The sequence below is a fragment of the Pinus tabuliformis genome, chromosome 9 (genome assembly GCF_031772625.1).
Source record: "Pinus tabuliformis cultivar Carrire ecotype Pingquan chromosome 9, CPIR1, whole genome shotgun sequence".
NCBI lineage: Eukaryota > Viridiplantae > Streptophyta > Pinopsida > Pinales > Pinaceae > Pinus > Pinus tabuliformis.
Genome location: NC_142307.1, coordinates 171,089,251 through 171,109,073, shown reverse-complemented (window position 1 = coordinate 171,109,073; position 19,823 = coordinate 171,089,251). Strand labels below are relative to the sequence as shown.

At 40.4% G+C, this 19,823-nt stretch overlaps 1 protein-coding gene across 1 annotated transcript in view; it reads left to right on the top strand.

Annotated features, from left to right (window-relative positions):
- The first annotated feature begins 4,466 nt into the window (after positions 1-4,466).
- LOC149147661 (protein RETICULATA, chloroplastic-like) overlaps positions 4,467-19,823 on the top strand; it is a 59,480-nt gene continuing 44,123 nt past the window's right edge. The window contains exons 1-4 of the mRNA XM_089445699.1: positions 4,467-4,911; positions 5,547-6,660; positions 6,784-6,882; positions 7,013-7,233. Of these exons, the coding sequence (XP_089301825.1) occupies positions 6,013-6,660; positions 6,784-6,882; positions 7,013-7,233 (968 nt within the window). The 5' untranslated portion in view covers positions 4,467-4,911; positions 5,547-6,012. The remainder of the gene's footprint in view (positions 4,912-5,546; positions 6,661-6,783; positions 6,883-7,012; positions 7,234-19,823) is intronic.

Below are 19,823 nucleotides of genomic sequence, written 5' to 3'. Positions count from 1 at the left end.
TACATGCCCCCAACATGATGACTCGATTCTAGGTGCATGCCCCCCAAGTTTCATTACATTCACCTAAGTAGACTACTCATGGCTATTAGGTGGATGGAATGAAGGTTCATTTACAAGATCAAGTGAAAGACTCGACTGGGATTTTACGAGATCTAATCAAAGACTTGAACTGGAACTTTCTCCAGGGGACCTTGTTTCATTTGTTAATGAGCTTGACACAAGACAAGGAACTTTGCTCAGATTCCTTGTTTCATTTTTTAACGAGCTTGACACAAGACATGAACTATGCTCTGGGTCTTGTTTCATTTTTTAATGAGGTTGACACAATAAAAGAACTATCCTCATATTCCTTGTTTCATTTTTTAATGAGCTTGACACAAGACAAGGAACTATCCTCATGATTCCTTGATCACGACCCATAAGAGGTCATGACTTCCAAGAGGTTTTCATTAGATGGGAGAATAATGCTCTAGAATGGATACATAGCAAGGAATCCATTCGAGAGATCTGGTTCCAATGCCTCCAGTACACAATGCACAACATCACGGAATTGATCGTCAATTGATATAGGCATGGAACGAGTTACCACATAATTGACCCGTGGCAGGGAAGATATCATTGGGACAAAAGGGCCATTTAGGGAAGATGGTTGACTGGAATCCATATTTGGGTCGGGAAATGAAAGCTGGTCAACAGTGACAATTCTACCTTCATGCGGGAAACACATCACTCGAAAGAGTGTTGAAAGAATAGCTCCCATGTCATAAACATAGTCGCGCCGAAGAAGTAAATTGTGATCTAAAGGGCCTGAGACTACCATCACATTAAGATAAACAATTTTTCCTCCCAAAGTAATAGGCAACTGAGGAAGGATCCCTAATGGTTCACTGGTTTCTTTGTTAAAAGCCAACAAATTCTAGGTAATAGGCACAAGTGGTGACAAACTGAGCGCCTGCCAAGCAGTGGAGGAAAGGATATTCATAGATGCACCTTCATCTATAATAGTTCCAGATACAATCATATTATAAACCTGTACTATGATCTGGAAAGGCACATAAGAAGTAAGATGATATCCTGCCAATCGATTCCAATCAAAGGAAGTGACGAGACTACTTGGAGGGGGTACCATAAGAACGAGAGAATTACCCCCCTTGAGTTACAAGCATGGGAGGATTTTTCTCCTGTCTTGGTGGAACAGGAGGGTTGCCTCCAAGCTCATTGGAATCTGAAGAAACGAAAGGAACCTGAGTGGTATCATACTCACTCTCTACAGGAAAGGTACGATTAATTGAAGGTGAAATCATGTCAACTGTTTCCTCGACCTGTTATTAGTCAAGTATAGACTCATGGGATTCACATTCAGAGAGAGTGGATTTGATCGATGGTTGATTTGGGTCAGTCACTTCATTAACTAGTGAAGGATTAAGAGAGAGTCTCCTGTAACTAGATGGAAGTCGATGCGGAGAAGCAGGACGATTATCCAACACTTTTTGGGCTTCATCCAGATAGGGACAAAGGTGAATCGGGTGATTCCCTTTGCATAACCTACAGGGAAACTTAACTTTACCCTTCTTTCCATGAACTTTACTACCACTAGTTGATGGTGTGTCACCAACATGATCTCCAGAAGTTGATGACACATGATGATGTGAACGAGAAGACCATTCTTCTAAGATTTGAGGAATACCAGAACAATTTCGAAGAAGATGGTCTCCTGTACAAAGTTTACAAGGATATCGAAGTTTGTGAGGCTTATCAGACGGTTTCTCATCAGAAGTCGCATTCGAAGAAACAATTGCTTGGTTGGAAGGAACAAACAACTTTATTGATTGATAGAAGGAGAAGTTACACCCAATGTGGTTCGATCTCGTGTCACTCATCCAGCTTAGTCCTAACCCTCATCACACCAATAACAACATCAATCCAACAGCATAGCATTACTTGACAATGATTTCAAGTCTCTAAACCAACAATATTTCTCTATAATGTCCAAGCTCCAGCCCCTTTGGCTCTATGATGGGAGGCCAATTTATAGATGAATGCAAGTGGTTTTGTCATTAATATGGCATTGAATAATTTTCCATAATTGGATGACTAGTTTCCATGTTCAAAGGGATGAAAGGATAGAGGATTAGATGATCCAAGGCTATACTAAGTCGAGCTCATCTTGATAGGATAAGAGCTAGGTTCCTTCTAGAATGCTCTAGAATCAAGGAATATTCCCAGAATCCTATGCCAATTTCGCTCATCCTCACCCAGCGCAAGCTTAAGTGGGCCTAAGTGCTATGCAACGCAGGTCTGAATGGGCCTGCCTGCCATGTAGAGCAGTTGCCCCTGACCAAGGGTGCGTTGGTGTCCCAAGGAGGCATTTGAGCAGGGTTTCAAACTAGGAAACTTTTATGGATGAAAACACTCAATGAATTGGCATGTCTAGGGCATGGAGCAACTGAATTAGAGTTTGATAGACCCTATTTACACTGAATTGATCATTGGGAGTGATGTGCCCAAATAGACCTGTAACAAATCTAAAAGGGAAATGGTTCTTAAAAGGAAAGAACCGAGCTTTAAGCGTTTGAGCGAGCAGTTTCTTGACCACCCTACAAATTAATAGAAAAAATAGAATCAAAACAATAATGTAAGGACTATTACCTAGACAAAGACATATGACAAGGAGGGAAATAACGATAACTGGAAGTTGATAACCCTACTAGTGATTTAGCTTCCAACCACCTAAATTTTCTTCATAATAACTCCGAAAACTCTGCCTCACCATCCTTGTCCTGAACTTTGTAATTATCTTTCACTCAACCTGCTGCAAATGCCTCATCACAGGAATACTCATGAAACACATTTGAGGATTTAACACCATAAATAGAGTTATAATGTCACTCCCCATCGTATAAGTGAACAACTCAATCGATACGAAAACTGCATATCGCTAGACCTCCACCAACTTCATTCCTGTCAAGACTTTGTAGACCATTGTAATCACTCAAAAAATCAACTTCATTACATTTAACTTCCCCGGGGGTGTGCTACCATGTCTCTTGGTTCGTTGGGTAGATGAGGAAGCGGGAACCTGCCCCGCCCCGTCTCGTCCCCCCTCTTCCTCGATTATCACCCCAGCTAGGGTTAACTTTTATAAATATCATTTAAATTAAAATTACATTTTAATTTTAAAATAAAATTTAAAATTACTTAATTAATTAAGATTTTTTCTTCATGAACTGTAAAGAAATAATATAACTCCTTATAATCCATGATCCCTCATAAACTACAAAATAAATCATGTTATTAGGCTTCTGTGATTCATGATTTACACCAAGTATTTTTCGGAAGTAATCACATATAGATTTTAAAGTCAATGAGTTTCGAACCACTTATTATGGTTCATGATCAAGCCATGGATGGATAGTTGAACCATAGAACCAATAAATAGTAGATATGCAATGGATTAATCTCAACAATAAAAATATTGAATAGTTATTATAATAAAAATGAATGTTAGAAAGTCAAAATTAGAACATAAAAGGCCTATCCATCCATGGCCTCACCATGAACCACAATAAGTGGTTCGAAACACGTTGAATTTAAAATTTATATGTGAATAGCAAAATACTTGGTATAAATCATGTTCCTTAAAATAACATTTATAACCAATTTAGTACGTAATAAGTATTCTCATCACTAATTTAAAAATAATTATAACATCAAACACAAACTTGCATTTATGAATGAATCATTGAGCGGAGAAGCTCATTCTACAACCTAGTATGATGCCAATGTGTAAGTTTAGCAATGTGTAAGTTTGTCCTTCTGCTCAACATGATGTCGACACATAAATTTATTAGTAAAGTAAAGTAGAAAAATAATGTCCGCTATAATAAACTATTAATAAATAAAAATAAAAATAATTTGTTCTCTAAATAGTAAAGTAATGTCAGCTGTAATATATGTTTAGTAATGTCAGCTATAATATATGTTTAGTTAGTTGTACATATGACTAATATAATTTTATGTAATATAAGTAGAAAAATTTGTGTAAATCAAATGTTTAAACCTTATATTTTTAAAAAATATTTCAACTTGCAATTTAAATAAGTTATTTAAAGATTTACGCTAATTAATTTATATGGATATCAATTTATTTACGCATAATATTTTACATTCTAAAAAAATTTTAAAACCCCTAAAAAATTTAGTAGGTTACCTACAAATTAGGTTGGTATAATACACCCATGTTACATGCAGAATTTTGGTATAATACACCCATGTTACATGCAGAATTAGGGGTATAATATTAAAGTGATTCATAAGGCTTCGTAAGGTAAAAAAACTGATACTCGCCACTCTCAAAATTAATCACATTCATTTGTTTAAATGATATTCGCTTTCTCCTTTTGTCACAGGAATGGCCATGACCACGACCACCGCATCTTCATAACGATGAAACCCTAATAAAAATGGCTCAGACAGCTAGATATAGGGCACAAGTTAAACCTCTTGGATTAAAAAGATAACCTCCTGATTATATTTGATAATTTGGTATGTTACGGAAGCGAGGACGCGTAAGAGGAGTTAAATAAATAAAACATTTCTGTATTTGATTGTGCGTAAGAGGAGTTAAATAAATAAAACATTTCTGTATTTGATTGCTCGATCTCAGAGGGACTCGCTCGGACAAAGCGGCAAGAAGGGTTTAGTATATCATGTGCCTACTTCAACGTATAATGCGACTTCCACCAGTATATTCCAGCCGAAGGAGCGGATTCGCAACATTGTGAGCATTGTAATGAGTATAAGTTTTACAGCTGCTGAGTTTGAACGGATCCAGTTCACTCTGTGAGCAGTTTTTTCTTTGAACATTGTGGTTTTAATCGCATGCAGGGGTTTTCAGGGCTGGAAAACGAGGTATGAGGCAGTTTTGAAAGGAACAGAGTAGAATCTTTAAATGATCGATTTTCATTTACTCTGGAAACGTTTTTCTTTGATTTCGGAGGTTTTACTGTGTCGTTGTCTGTAAAACAAGAAATTTTGTGGCTTTTGGAGAGATCACAGTTGAAGCTTTACATGAATGAAATGAAATATTAAGTTTTTTTTATGCCTTAAATAATCAAATTGAGTTTATTATGACTATTTGTTCTTTTATTTTAGAGGTTTTAGTGCGTCGTTACCTTCTCGGTTTGTAAAACAAGAGATTTGGTGGCTTTAAGAGAGATCACAGTTGATGTCTTACATGAATAAAGTGAGAAGTTAAGTTTTTAATGCTTTAATTGCTTTAGAATGGCCTGTTATGAGTTTGAAGGAGGACTAGGAGTTGTTTTATGGTTTTGATGGAGTTAATCATGTGCATTTCGATTTTTCAGTGTGTTTAATTAAAGCTTTGTAGCATCATTGAAGTTTTAAATAATGAAAAATAAGAAATTTGTGCTTTTAAGCTCTATAGCTGCATGGGTCTTTCATTATCGTATTTGAACTAAATTGATAGAGCATTTCTCAAATTTTGAATTTGAATGTCTCATTTTAAGCAAAATTTCGAATTTCAGGTTGTTTGAGAGGAAGCGAAGCCCAGCTAATCTGCACATTTAAATTATAGTATCACGCATCGGTTTGTTAAAAAGTTTTCAGCGCTTTCGAGTCTACACGGGATAGTCAGTGACTTCATGCGCATCAAATCCATTATTTTTCTACTCAGAGTTGAGTGTCAAGTTGCAGGTGTATTCGTGCATTTATTTCACAAGGCCAAAGTCGGATTCGTTGTATTCCTTTTCGGGAGAAGCTGTCTCTGGCGGTATGATAGGGCCCTTGTAAATCTTGTGTACTCCAACGAGACACTTCAAGGCTATTGAAGTTGGTGCTCAAATAAATTTCACCCCTATAGCTTAAGGTCTAGTTTAAGCTAGAACTATAGACTTCGAGGAGGCTAAGAGTTTGGAATAAATTGTGATATTCAGAGTGGTGGATTGTCTTTTTTTTTCATTTCCCCGTTATTTCATATTGTGGAGTTTAAATATGCCTGGCTGTCTTTTTAGTACTTGCATGGAGGTTGCAAGCCTTTCACTTTTTACAAGTCAAGCTAAATTTGGAAATTCAATCAAAAATGGAGTTTCAAATGCCTTCAGATTTGAAATTCAAAGGCCCCTCATATTTGGAACCAAAAGATTTAATCGTTGTAGAGGAGAGAAAAATACAATAGAGTTAATTATAAACTTTCCAATAGGAATATTTAAGGCAGGTAGGCCTTTCAGGGTTAAATGCCAGATGGATTTTGATTCTGAATCAGTTAAAGATCCTGAAGTTGTCACTGCTCCTTTGAAAATGGTTGGAGGAGATCTAAGCCTATCTCAGTCAAGAATAGGAAACAATGCAGATATTAAAGAAGATGGTTCAAATGCTGATAATGGTGGTGACGGAGGATGCTTTGGGGGGAATGACAATGGAAACTTTAGGGGAGGAGAAGGGGGAAAAGGTGGTGGCAGGGACAATGAGGGTGATCAAGGTGGGAATGATGGTGAAGATGAATTTGGACCCATTTTAAATGCAGAGGAAGTATTCGAAAAGGCAGAGGCTCGAGGGGCTGTTCTTCCATCTGATATGGCAGAAGCTGCCAAAGCTGTTGGTTTACGCCAATTGCTCCTTTCTAGATACTTGGATTTACAAGTATGCTCGTGTGTTTAAATTATACTTAATATTATATTTGTGGTACTTGGATTTATTTTGCCTTTATTACCAGCATAATGATGCTTTTTTTTTTCTCAGTTATATTCTGATTCGATTGTATAGGAAGCGGCGTGGCCTCTGGGGATAGCCATTCGAGGAAGCGCTGCTTTACGCAACCGCATGCTAGCTGACCCAAGTTTTCTGTTTAAAGTTTTTGTAGAGGTCTTGCTGCACCCATTGGATCATTTCTTGTATGCAGACAATATAAAACAAATTTTTTATTGAAAATTGCATGCTGTTCTTTTTTTGACCGCACTGCATAATTTGCCACGGTGTTTCATTATGCATGCAGATAATGATTGATTCTTGTTGTGCGACATTTGCGGAAGTTCAGAAAAGAGGAAAGGACTTTTGGGCAGAATTTGAACTCTATCTTGCAGATTTACTTGTTGGCGTCGCTGTTGATATTGCCTTAGTTGTTTTGCTAGCACCATTTGTTCGTTTGGGACAACCCCCTCTAACCGCTGGATTCAGTGGAAAGGTAAAACATGCTATTGGAGCCTTGCCTAGCAGGTTAGTTTTTTCTGGTAAACATTTCTCCTTTTAGCCTGTGACAAATTTCTATTCTGTTAGATTTGGTTTACTTGGATTTTTTTGCTACCAAAATCAAAGGAATGTCTTTAGGGTATTACCATATCTATATAATAATCAAGATGTAAATTCAAATTATCATTCTACATTATAGCTTGTGTAAATCTTTGTCTTATTAGTAATTACTAATTATATTGTAAGCGAGGCATTTGGTTTTGTAGCACCTTTGTATCTTTCATTCACCACAAACTATCAAAGATCCTTCCAAGAGTGAGTTGGCTTCACCTATAAAGAGTAAATTGAATTTCTAAAGCAGCTAAACATTAGGTTTGCTAATCACAGAGTACAGTATTGAATGTTTAATGGTGTACGTGAAATAACTCAGAGTCACAGTAGAATGTAAAAGAACTTGAGAACCTTAGGGCAATCATTGAAGGATCAGATCAAGAGATTTTTGCGAACATCATGATTATATGAGTTACTTTGTTGAGGTATAGACACAACTTCTGTGATATTTCAGTCTTGTTCAGGTTGTTTTTCATTATAACTCGTTGTGTGACACATGGATTAGACCCTTGATTTTTTGTTTAGATTCATAAATTTGAATGCCAGATTATAAAACTTATGCACAATGTATGTGAAGGATACGTACATAGCATGTTTCCATATACATATATACATACATATTGTCATGTGGGATATTAAAATCCAACTTGATGTGGGATGACTGAAGTAGAATCCGTATGGAAAATAATGAAATTTCCATATCCAATTTCAATCTGGCATGGAACAGATGCATATTTGTAGTGCATAGATACATGGTTATTTTTATTCCATCATTCTTTTGTGAGAGCATCAACATGTAACTTGCTAATTAATTATAGCATATTATTGCCAAAAATAGTGCTAGTCAAGCTGTAAGAGTCAACTAGTTGTTCAAAACCTTGGCAAAATCCCGAAAAGCAAACATGCATATACTATTCAAAAGATTGCAAAAATAATGACAATTATATTCGATGAACAAATTTGCCATTTAGTTTGCAAACTGCAATCACATAAATGACGTTCCAAATTATAATGTACGTATTAGGTCTCATAAACATATTGTGTTACATCTACAACTACATATGACATGTATGATGTAACATAGTTACATGCATCAACAAAAAATGAATAGAATTAAAGTCACATTCAAGGGTGGGAACCTAATCATCTCCCCTCAAGCTTTTGTGCTATTGTCTTATGTCCTCTATTTAACTAGTCGAGGCCTTTGCTGCAAATGTTCGATCCTTGATCTTGACGTTTTAATATGATGTCAAGTTGACCTCATAAAAAACTATGAGAATAGAATTCTTGTTGCTCTGTAGTTGTTTATTTTGGAAACAAAGATTACAATAAATAAACACTAAATAGTTCATCCATTTTTGAGCCAACCTATTGTACATCATTGTGTCCATGTGTTCAAATTTTAAAGTTCAAAATAAGCATGCTCACAATAGAGTAAACAACAATTTTTGCTCAAAGCACGTATAATAAATTTTAGTAGATTAAGGGTATGATTGTTAGAGTCCTACTATGCATTGTTTGGATCTTTCCCTAAGCACTTGTTAGTGAATAAATCAAGGGTATTCTTATAGAGCAAGAAGATTTTCTTGCTTGCATTGGTGTAGAATAAAATATCATCTAGTTAGGGCACATAATTGGATACTTATATCCCTTTTGGAATTGGTGTATCATTTTTGGTTTAGTGGGATTAGATTCTACGTAAATTGAAAGTAAACTTAAGAGATTATCTTTTTAGGCATTCTTCTTATAAGTTGAGTCACCATTATGGATAAAATGTTGGTGTCAAGTAATGTTAGAAAACTTGGACCTCGCCTTGGAATCGACTGAGGATCAACTCGGACTTAGACTTGGACTCAAATTAACTTTTTAGGCATTCTTCTTATAAGCTAAATCACCATTATGGATAAAATGTTGGCATCAAGTAATGTTTGAAAACTTGGACCTAGCCTTGGAATTGACTGAGGATCAACTCGGATTCAAACTTGGCCTCAACCATGATTGGAATTAGGTTGAATTCATTAACTTAGTTTACTAAAAATTACATAAGATATATAATTTTTAATCAAACAACTCTTCAATGCTACTCCAAAACTCCAAATGTTCACAAATGGTCAATGAGAGAGTGTGACGCTGTTAAAATTGGCAACTAGGGCCAAACTCCATGTGGGTCATCTTATTTATGGCCGCTGATATTTTTCTTGGATCCTTCTCATTGAGAGGTGTAAGATTTATCTAAAGATCATCTGATTCCGATAAGTATTCATGGAGTTATGAATTTATTTGTGTTATATGACAATTCGTCAAGGTTGGCCAGCAACCAAATAAACCCCACATGTGCTCAACGTTTTAGTATAAATAGGGGTGGCCTTCAAGTCATTTCAACACACTTGGGATCTCTTCCTCTCTCTACTTGTCTTTAGGTTTTAGTAGGAGGAGAGATCCTAAGGAATAACGTTGCCCTGATTTGGAACTGTTGGAAAAGCCGACACTGCCAAAAAAGCCGGAAAATCCGGCACTGCGAAAAAGTTGGAAATGCTAGAAAAGCCGGAATTGTCGGAAAAGTTGGAACTGTTGGAAAGCCGGAACTGTTGGAAAAGCCGAAACTGTCGGAAGTACCGAAAATCCGGAAAAGCCGAAACTGTTGGAAAAACCAGAAAAACCGGAATTGTCAGAAAAGCCAGAAAAGCCGGGACTGCAAGAAAATTCGGAAAAGTCGAAACTGTCGGAACTGTTGGAAAAGCCGGAACTGCCGGAAAAACCGGAACTACTGGAATTGCTGGAAAAACTGGAACTACCAGAACTGTGGGGAACAACTGGAACTGCCAGAACTATCGGGAACTGCTGAAACAGCCGGAGCAGTTGTCTCCGAAGGAGAGCAACATGCAAAGGACAACTAACTAACATTAGGACAATTGTATGGTACTTAGCAGCAAATACGCCAAGCATGCAATGTTACAGCTAGCATGCAAGGGACAACTAGCATGCTAAGGACAACAAGCATGCTAGGGACAACAAGCAAGCAAGCTGCAGCCAACACATAGGTCAGGATGGCAACATGGTGCAACAATGGCACATAATGCAGTACAATGATGGGTACAGTCATGATTAATGAAGCGTGATGAGATGCAGCATAGTGATGATGGGTGCAGCATGGTGCAACGCGATGAGGTGCAGCGTGATGATGAAATGCAGCACAACGATAGGTGAAGGAGTCACCTTGGAGAATTAGTTGAAGCAACATGTCTTCAACTGATCTCATGTATCATCTTCTTAGAGATGATCTATGCTCTTATCTAGATAAGTCAAAGTGTTGACTTCTATTGTAAACGTACTATCTCTCTTTCTCTCTCTGCTGAACTATTGAAGAACATATAAGAAGAATTGATCAAGGGTTTCCCCACACTGGGGTTTGTCCCTCGCGAGCACCACATCTTGTGTCCTCTTGTCTTGGCTTGTCTTCTGCGATTTATGTTTATGTTCTATCTACAATTTACTTTAATGCTTATGTGATTGCTAATCTGGAAAAGAAATGGAGCTAACTGTGAAAATTGAAATAAATTGCTCTAAGCATAAAACATACCTAAAATTAACATGGTATTAGAGCTGAGGTGAAGACAATGCCCAAGCAAGAGTGAAAGAGAAATCACCAAAGACAGTTCAGAAAGGACAAAAGGATTAGTGGATTCCTCATCTGTCTTCAAATTCACCAAGGGTGAAGTCGAAGCAAAGAATATTATTAGAATGGCGCAACAAAATATGGCCTATCTAAAGATCACTTCATTGGAAGACCGGATCTCAGGGTGAAGGAAAGGCAGATAACTAGTTTGGCCATTATGCGAAGGGGTGTCCGAATGGCACGGACACATCAGTTGATGATGATAGCAATCATTCTAGGGACATCTTCAATGATCAAAGGAATGATAGGTAATGCAGGTCATTAAGGAAATGGCCGACTCTTCATAGAAAGCAAGGAACCCCAGTTATGAAGAATCAAATGTTGTTTTTGATAAGATAAAGAAGCGTTATCTTGTATTGGCCCTCTCCTTCAGATTCTTTGGGAATCTGGCTTATTGATCGTAGTGCTTCAAGGCACCTCATCGGATAGAAGGGTGCTCTCTCGAATTTGGTAGAGACGAAAACAATCGTGGGATTATACTTGGAGTTGATGCCACCTATCCCGAAAAGGGTGTAGGGAATGTTACCCCTCAATGGAATGAGGGTAACTCTATTCATTTACAAGAATCTGTTTTATGTACCTAATCGCAAGAAGAACCTGGTGTCCATCTCGGAAAATGGAAGTCAAAGGTTTCAGGGTGGCATTCATCGATGGAAAGGTACGTGTTAAAAAGTAGAATTTTCAAAGATGCTTTTTCTCATGGGTTTAGGGTTGGCAATTTGTATCAAGTTGCAGGATGGTCCATTGGGGATCATGCAATTGACATATTGCATCTATAACACCGGAGGTCTACCTGTGGGGCCTGCCTGATGTGATTCAAATGGTGAATAGGGATGTCTGAATTCAAGTAGAGCATGAAGGTACATGTTTGAGATGTACCGAAGGAAACTCTTATAAGGGGACCATTCCCCTCATGCAGCAGGTCCACAGGTTTGGAACAACCCAAGGAGTTTGAGATTCATGATCGGGAATCTCATGTATATAGGTGGAAGAAAGTCCTCTATGGCTTGAAGCAAAACACCTCGGGCATAGTATGAGAGGATTGATAGTTGTCTGATGAAGCTGAGATTCACTAGGAGTGAAACCGATCCAAACCATTACCCAAAAGTTGTGGATGATAGACCTCTCATACTGACACCTTATGAGGACGACCTATTTCTAATAGGTGTAGACCCTCTCATTTGTAGAAGTAAGAGGGAGTTGGATTCCGGATGTGGAATGATAAACTGCAAGCATGTGACTACCTCAAGGAACTTAACTTTTAGAAGTTATATGGTAGTGATGTCGGACCAGATTTGGGAAATGCCTCTGAGTTTCATAAACTCATTCGCGTTGATGTTCTTGGTGAACTTCCGTCCGGACATATGTTTTGCAGTTAGCATGGTGAGCTCATATTTGGTTGAGCCTCACTGGATTGGTGCCAAGAATCTTCTGAGATATCTTCGGGGCACAATCTCTCATGGATTGAGATACACTGCTGGAAATATGAAACTGCATGATTATTCGAATGCTGACTGGGCAGGCAGTGTGGAGGATCACTAGAGCACTTCTCAGTGCTAGTTCTCTTTGGATTCTGCTTCGATATCATGGATGAGCAGGAAGCAGAAGTCGGTTGCTATAAGCACCGCCGAGATCGAATACCTAGCTATGAGTATGATCTCGTGTGAAGCTGCATGGTTGCAGAAGCTCTTAAGTGAGTTGTTTGTACACATGATGAATACCACTGTGATTCTCTGTGACAACCAGAGGGGGGATTTGATTATTAAGGAATCCCGTATTCGATGATTGCTCCAGTAGATAGAGATCAGTTACTGCCTTATCTGCAATATGGTAAGTCGATGAGCGAAGAGGCTCCATCGCATTGAGACTGATGTACAGGTCGCACACATTTTGTCAAAGCCCCAGGGAAAGGTCAAATCTGTGACTTTCCCGAACGACTTGGAGTCGTTGAGAGACCTTCTTATAATAGTCCCGCATGTTGCGTGCATTGAGCTCTGGGAGCTCTAGGGGGCTTGGGGTACTTACTAGAGCAACATACGACCACAGGGTAACTCACCCTCCCCTGGTGGTGCGTTACAAACAGGATGATTAGTTCTCCTGTGGGCCGGGATGATTAGTTCTCTCATGGCAACTGTGGAACAGGATGATTAGTTCTCCTGTGGGCCGGGATGATTAGTTCTCTCATGGCAACTGTGGAACAGGATGATTAGTTCTCCCGTGGCAACTATGGAACAGGCTGATTAGTTCTCCTGTGGGCCAGGATGATTTGTTCTCCGTGGTGACGATGGAACAGGATGATTAGTTCTCCTGTGGGCTAGGATGATTAGTTCTCCGTGGTATCCACTAACAGGATGATTTGTTCTCTTGTGGAGAGGATGATTAGTTCTCCTGTCGAGGCATCCTACCCATGTAGTCCGAGACTCATGGGAAGTACCTCTCATTTGATCAATGAGCAGGGAAATGGGGATAGGGACTATAGTAGTACTATCGATGGACGCATCGCTGTATCTACTGTACTCCCTATGCTAGGATGACCTCCATTGATCTGGGATCAGTATGAGTGGTTTGAGACACTCTCTTGTGACTGATCCGGGATCAATGAAATTGATCTGGGATCAGTATGAGTGGCTTGAGACACTCTCTTGTGACATTGATTTGGGATCAATGAAACTGATCTGGGATCAGTATGAGTGGTTTTTGATACTCTCTTGTGATATTGATCTGGGATCAATAAAACTGACTTTGGGTCAGTAAGAGTGATGTGACACACTCTCTTCATATGAAACTGACTTCGGGTCAATAGAGAATGGTATGAGACATTCTCGATCAATTCTTCTTCTTCATGGTTCAGCAGAGCAGAGCTCAATAGATCAGCGCAGTATAGGGCACTTATGGCAGAGATAGTACAGTCAGACATATGGATCAACGGATGGAGTTCTCCATAGTTGAGAGGGAGTGTTAAAATTGGCAACTAGGGCCAAACTCCATGTGGGTCATTTTATTTATGGTAGCTGATATTTTTCTTGGATCCCTCTCATCGAGAGGTGTAGGATTGATCTAAAGATCATTTGATTCCGATAAGTATTCATGGAGTTATGAATTTATTTGCGTTATATGACAATTCGTCAAGGTTGGCCACCAACCAAATAAACCCCACATGTGCTCAATGTTTTAGTATAAATAGTGGTGGCCTTCAAGTCATTTCAACACACTTGGGGTCTCTTCCTCTCTCTACTTGTCCTTAGGTTTTAGTAGGAGGAGAGATCATAAGGAATAACGTTGCCCGATCCGGAACTGCCGGAATTGTTGGAAAAGTCGGAAACGTCGGAATTGCCAGAAACGCCGGAACTGCTGGAAAAGTCGGAACTTTTGGAAAGCCGGAAAAGCAGGAAAAATTGGAACTGCCGGAAAAACAGGAAAAGCCGGAACTGCCGGAAAAGCCGGAAATACTGGAACTGCCGGAAAAGTCGGAACAGCCGGAATTGCCGAGAACAACTAGAACTGTCGAGAATTGCCGAAACAGCCGGAGCATCTGTCTCCGAAGGAGAGCAGCATGCAAGGGATAACTAACTAACATTAGGACAGTTGTATGGTACTTAGCAGCAAATACACCAAGCATGCAATGTTACAACTAGCATGCAAGGGACAACTAGCATGCAACAACAAGCATGCAAGGGACAACTAACATGCAACAACAATCATGCCAAGGACAACAAGTGTGACGCCCTCGAATCTCGGGCAGGCATGCACGATGGGCGGGCGCCCTCGTGCACGACGTCGGGCGCGTTCCGACACGACGAGGGGCGAACCTACGACACTTGGACGAGCCGGAAGTTGCGGTGCGGACACCCGAGCTAGCGGTGCGGTCACCCAAGCTGGCGATTAGGTATGGCAAGCCATGGTTCGGTACGATGGACAAAGACGAACGGGCGAGCTGTGTGGAAGAACAGTGCGACGAGATATATGGAGACACATTGGCCGGAATGTGGCCAAGTGTCGAACGATATATGGAGAAGCACGATAATGGAGCTCATATGTGGTATGAGCGCACATGATAATCGATATAGCTAAGTGCTGGGCGAAGCTACATGTTATATGGCTGAACGCACATATAAATATGTGCGTGAATAGAATATGATATGTGGAAATAATATATATACGGGACTTATATAATGGGCGGCCATTACAAGGAACGTATATGTTATAAAATGAAGCCGATATAAAAAGAAATGAAATAAAATAAATATACGTGGCTTTATATGGAGTATGGAACAACCATTAAAATATGAAAAGGGCGTATATGAATAAGACAAATGAGAGCCGACATATGTTATAGGGAGCAGCCATTAAAAAAGGATGCGTATGGGACAAAATACGTTGACACATGGCGAAAGACTGACATATGTATGGGCATGAACATCCATATAATGGCATTTATATGGGCATGGCTGTACACATGTATGAGATATGCGTGAATTAAAACATAATATATGCGTGTTTGGACTTGTATGTAAATGACGTGGAGGCCATTAAACATACGAAGGGAAATATGTATATGTATATCGATGGAGAATAATACAAATGAACAGCCGACGTGTTAAAGGTGCAGTCGTGGGCATATGGTGAGAGAAAATGGTGTCGGCCTTAAGGCCAAGACACCCGTTCGTATTCCTTCGACGTGGCATATAAATAACATGTGATGGAGGTTCATTTGATCATTAATCCATCGCTCGGTCTTCGCATCACAAGTGAGAAATGCGCAGTTCTTATGCACATAACTCATGCGCATGACGAAGAGAATGCGAAGGACTTCTACTTGGAGTTTGGGAGAACGAGAAGTTACAGTTAGAGCAGAAGTTGGTATTTGGACAAGCGGTTTGTATATACATAAGGCGCAGAATTATCTGAGGGTTCGGTAATTGCGTAGGGATATACGACGGGTTGTTCAGTATTACAGACAACGGCATGAGTATATGACTACGCTGGTTATATGAGTGGGTGGCACACTCGGGCAACAGCGCAAGGAGTTTATATACGTAGTGGGTTGTCTCGACTGGAAGTCAGGATTCGGGTAGCGGCTGAGTGTATATTGTACCGGTCTATGTGAGCGCTGGTGCGCTTGGTCGACAGTGCGGGAAGATATACAAACACAGCAGGTTGCTGGGTTTTGACGAATAGAATTCGGGCAGTTGGATGTGTCATTGTGCCGGTTTAGAAAAAGCGTGGAACGCTTGGGTAAAACGGCGCAAAGGTTTACACAGCAAGCTGTCGGGTTCGATATATCAGTCCAGTGGTTGCTGAAGGACTGATACGTGGACAGATCAGAGGACTGATACGTGGACAATAATATATATATAACTCTGCAGGTTTATATAAGTGCTGACGCGCTTGGTTAATAGTGCAGAGGTTGTATGCACGGCAGACTGCCGGGTTTGTCAAAAGGAATTAAGTGTGGCTGCAGACTTTGCCCGGCACACTTACATTGTAATTCTGGAAATTATTATAATATATTTTATGTGGGCAGACTCAATTCGGGAGTTGCCTCTCCCATTCATATGGATGTTGCAGTTTGTTATTTGATTTAAATTGTATACAAGATTGTTATGAATGGTTTATTGTTGAAGAGCGAAGGTTAAAACTTATATGTGGATTATAAGTTAGTAATTAAAGGCTTTGTTATATTGACTAAGGTCTCGGTTATATCATATTAACGTTGAGTTATAATGGTTGAGGCGTAGTCCACAACGTAAACTTGTTGAAAAGTGAGCGTTGGTGGTGCCGCACCCCCCCTAATAAAAGAAAAAAAGATTGGGGGCGTGACAGGTGGTATCAGAGCTCGGTCGGAGCTGGCAGTTGACAGGTGAAGATAAGGTATGGAGGGCAACCAAGGTCTTGTAACTTTGAATATTTGTGGCAGAAATGTTCAAGCGTTGGCAAACTCAGGTGGACCATATAACCTTATATTGGCACGGCTGATAGGAGAAATGGAGCTGATATCTACTATGGAGGATTGGGGTATAAACTCGTGGAATTTGGCAATTGGCATGATACGAGATGTACCCGTACAGTTGGAAAGATGTAGAGGTCAGCTGGACTTCGTAGTGATCAATACAGATGGCATTGATGTGATGCTTGGACGAGATGGACTTCTTCAAATCAGTCAGACAATAGATGAGGTTGCAGACCGGGAAGAGGAAGTCTTGGTGACCGAAGATGTTGAAGATTTGACAATGATGGAGGTTAGACTTGATGATGATCAAGCTAAGTCCGAATCATGTAGCTCGTGGACATGGACCGATGAAGATGTTCATATGGAAGGACCATGTGATGATGAGGATATGATGGGGACCGAACTTGAGTTTAATCAAGTTAAACCAGACTCATACAGGTTGGCAGCATGGATAGACACTCACATTGATGAACTTGAAGCCTTGGAGAAAACCGTTGAAGAAGAGCTTCTTCAACTTGGTTGGGCAATGGGGCATGATGATGAGGACTCGATGGAGGCAAAACTTGGAGGTGACCAAGTTGAACCAGGATCGTGCAGCTTATCAACATGGATGAGTGAGGTCACTCATATGGAGGAGCCTCATATTGATGAAGTAAGTATGGATGCTTGTGTTTCATTTGATCATTTGGTAGATGGACCGTGTGTAGGATATGGCAAGATCAGCTTGCCTAAGCATGGAGACATCTTACCATGGATGACTATGATGGAGCCTTGTATGGAGAAGCAAGGATCGTTGGTTGATGAAGGACTTGTTGAGGATGCTTGCTACCTTGAGATGGAAGGTGCAAGACCCCCAGACAAGGGTGGAACTTGATGATCGTTGTGGATGATTGGGTCATGCTTTAGCCACATGGCTAAGTGCCCGGCATGACTCATGGACAGATTGGAGGGCACACCCTTGGGTGGACTTCTCATGGCGGAACCAAAAGGTAGTCTTGGTGAACCTTTGGTGGAGGAGCTATGGAGAAGGGACTTATGATGACATGATGATGGTTGGTGACCGAGTTCACTAAACCGAAGATTGCAGCTTGGATGATGATGACCGATGTTGTGATGTACTTGTGGGGCAACAAAGTCATGGACATCAGGTTGGAGACTTGAGGATGGCACGTTGCAGATGATGAAGAGGGCTTCATGGACCTGAATGGGGCACATTGAGAGATTGATTACTTGGATGATGCTAGATGGACTTCTCATGGCCGAGACCAAGAGGTAGTCTTGGTGGACATTCGGTAGAGGAGCTCATGATGACATGAGATCGTTGTGACTTTGGGACATCATATATGGTGGCTTAGAAGTCTGATGCATTGAGGAGCTGAGGTCAGGTGACTTTGATGTAGTATGGGATGCATACTTCCAAGGTACATGGGATCATGGCTTGGAAGAGTAACTTGATGCGGAGGACCGATGAGACACTTTGAGGTGATGGGGTCACGATGGTGATGACTTGATGGAGATGGGCCTTGTATATGTTGCAGTGATGGTTGCCTTATATGGGGGAATCTACATCATGGTCGATGCAGTCTTGGTGGAGAGCTACTAAGATGGCGTGTTGTCGAGGACGACAACGACTTCAGGTGGAGGAGAATGTGACGCCCTCGAGTCTCGGGCAGGCGTGCACGATGGGCGGGCGCCCTCGTGCACGACGACGGGCGCGTTCCGACACGACGAGGGGCGAACCTCCGACACTTGGACGAGCCGGAAGTTGTGGTGCGGACACCCGAGCTAGCGGTGCGGTCACCCAAGCTGGCGATTAGGTACGGCAAGCCATGGTTCGGTACGATGGACAAAGACGAACGGGCGAGCTGTGTGGAAGAACAGTGCGACGAGATATATGGAGACACATTGGCCGGAATGTGGCCAAGTGTCGAACGATATATGGAGAAGCACGATAATGGAGCTCATATGTGGTATGAGCGCACATGATAATCGATATAGCTAAGTGCTGGGCGAAGCTACATGTTATATGGCTGAACGCACATATAAATATGTGCGTGAATAGAATATGATATGTGGAAATAATATATATACGGGACTTATATAATGGGCGGCCATTACAAGGAACGTATATGTTATAAAATGAAGCCGATATAAAAAGAAATGAAATAAAATAAATATACGTGGCTTTATATGGAGTATGGAACAGCCATTAAAATATGAAAAGGGCGTATATGAATAAGACAAATGAGAGCCGACATATGTTATAGGGAGCAGCCATTAAAAAAGGATGCGTATGGGACAAAATACGTTGACACATGGCGAAAGACTGACATATGTATGGGCATGAACATCCATATAATGGCGGTTATATGGGCATGGTTGTACGCATGTATGAGATATGCGTGAATTAAAACATAATATATGCATGTTTGGACTTGTATATATAATGACGTGGAGGCCATTAAACATACGAAGGGAAATATGTATATGTATATCGATGGAGAATAATACAAATGAACAGCCGACGTGTTAAAGGTGCAGTCGTGGGCATATGGTGAGAGAAAATGGTGTCGGCCTTAAGGCCAAGACACCCGTTCGTATTCCTTCGACGTGGCATATAAATAACATGTGATGGAGGTTCATTTGATCATTAATCCATCGCTCGGTCTTCGCATCACAAGTGAGAAATGCGCAGTTCTTATGCGCATAACTCATGCGCATGACGAAGAGAATGCGAAGGACTTCTACTTGGAGTTTGGGAGAACGAGAAGTTACAGTTAGAGCAGAAGTTGGTATTTGGACAAGCGGTTTGTATATACATAAGGCACAGAATTATCTGAGGGTTTGGTAATTGCGCAGGGATATACGACGGGTTGTTCA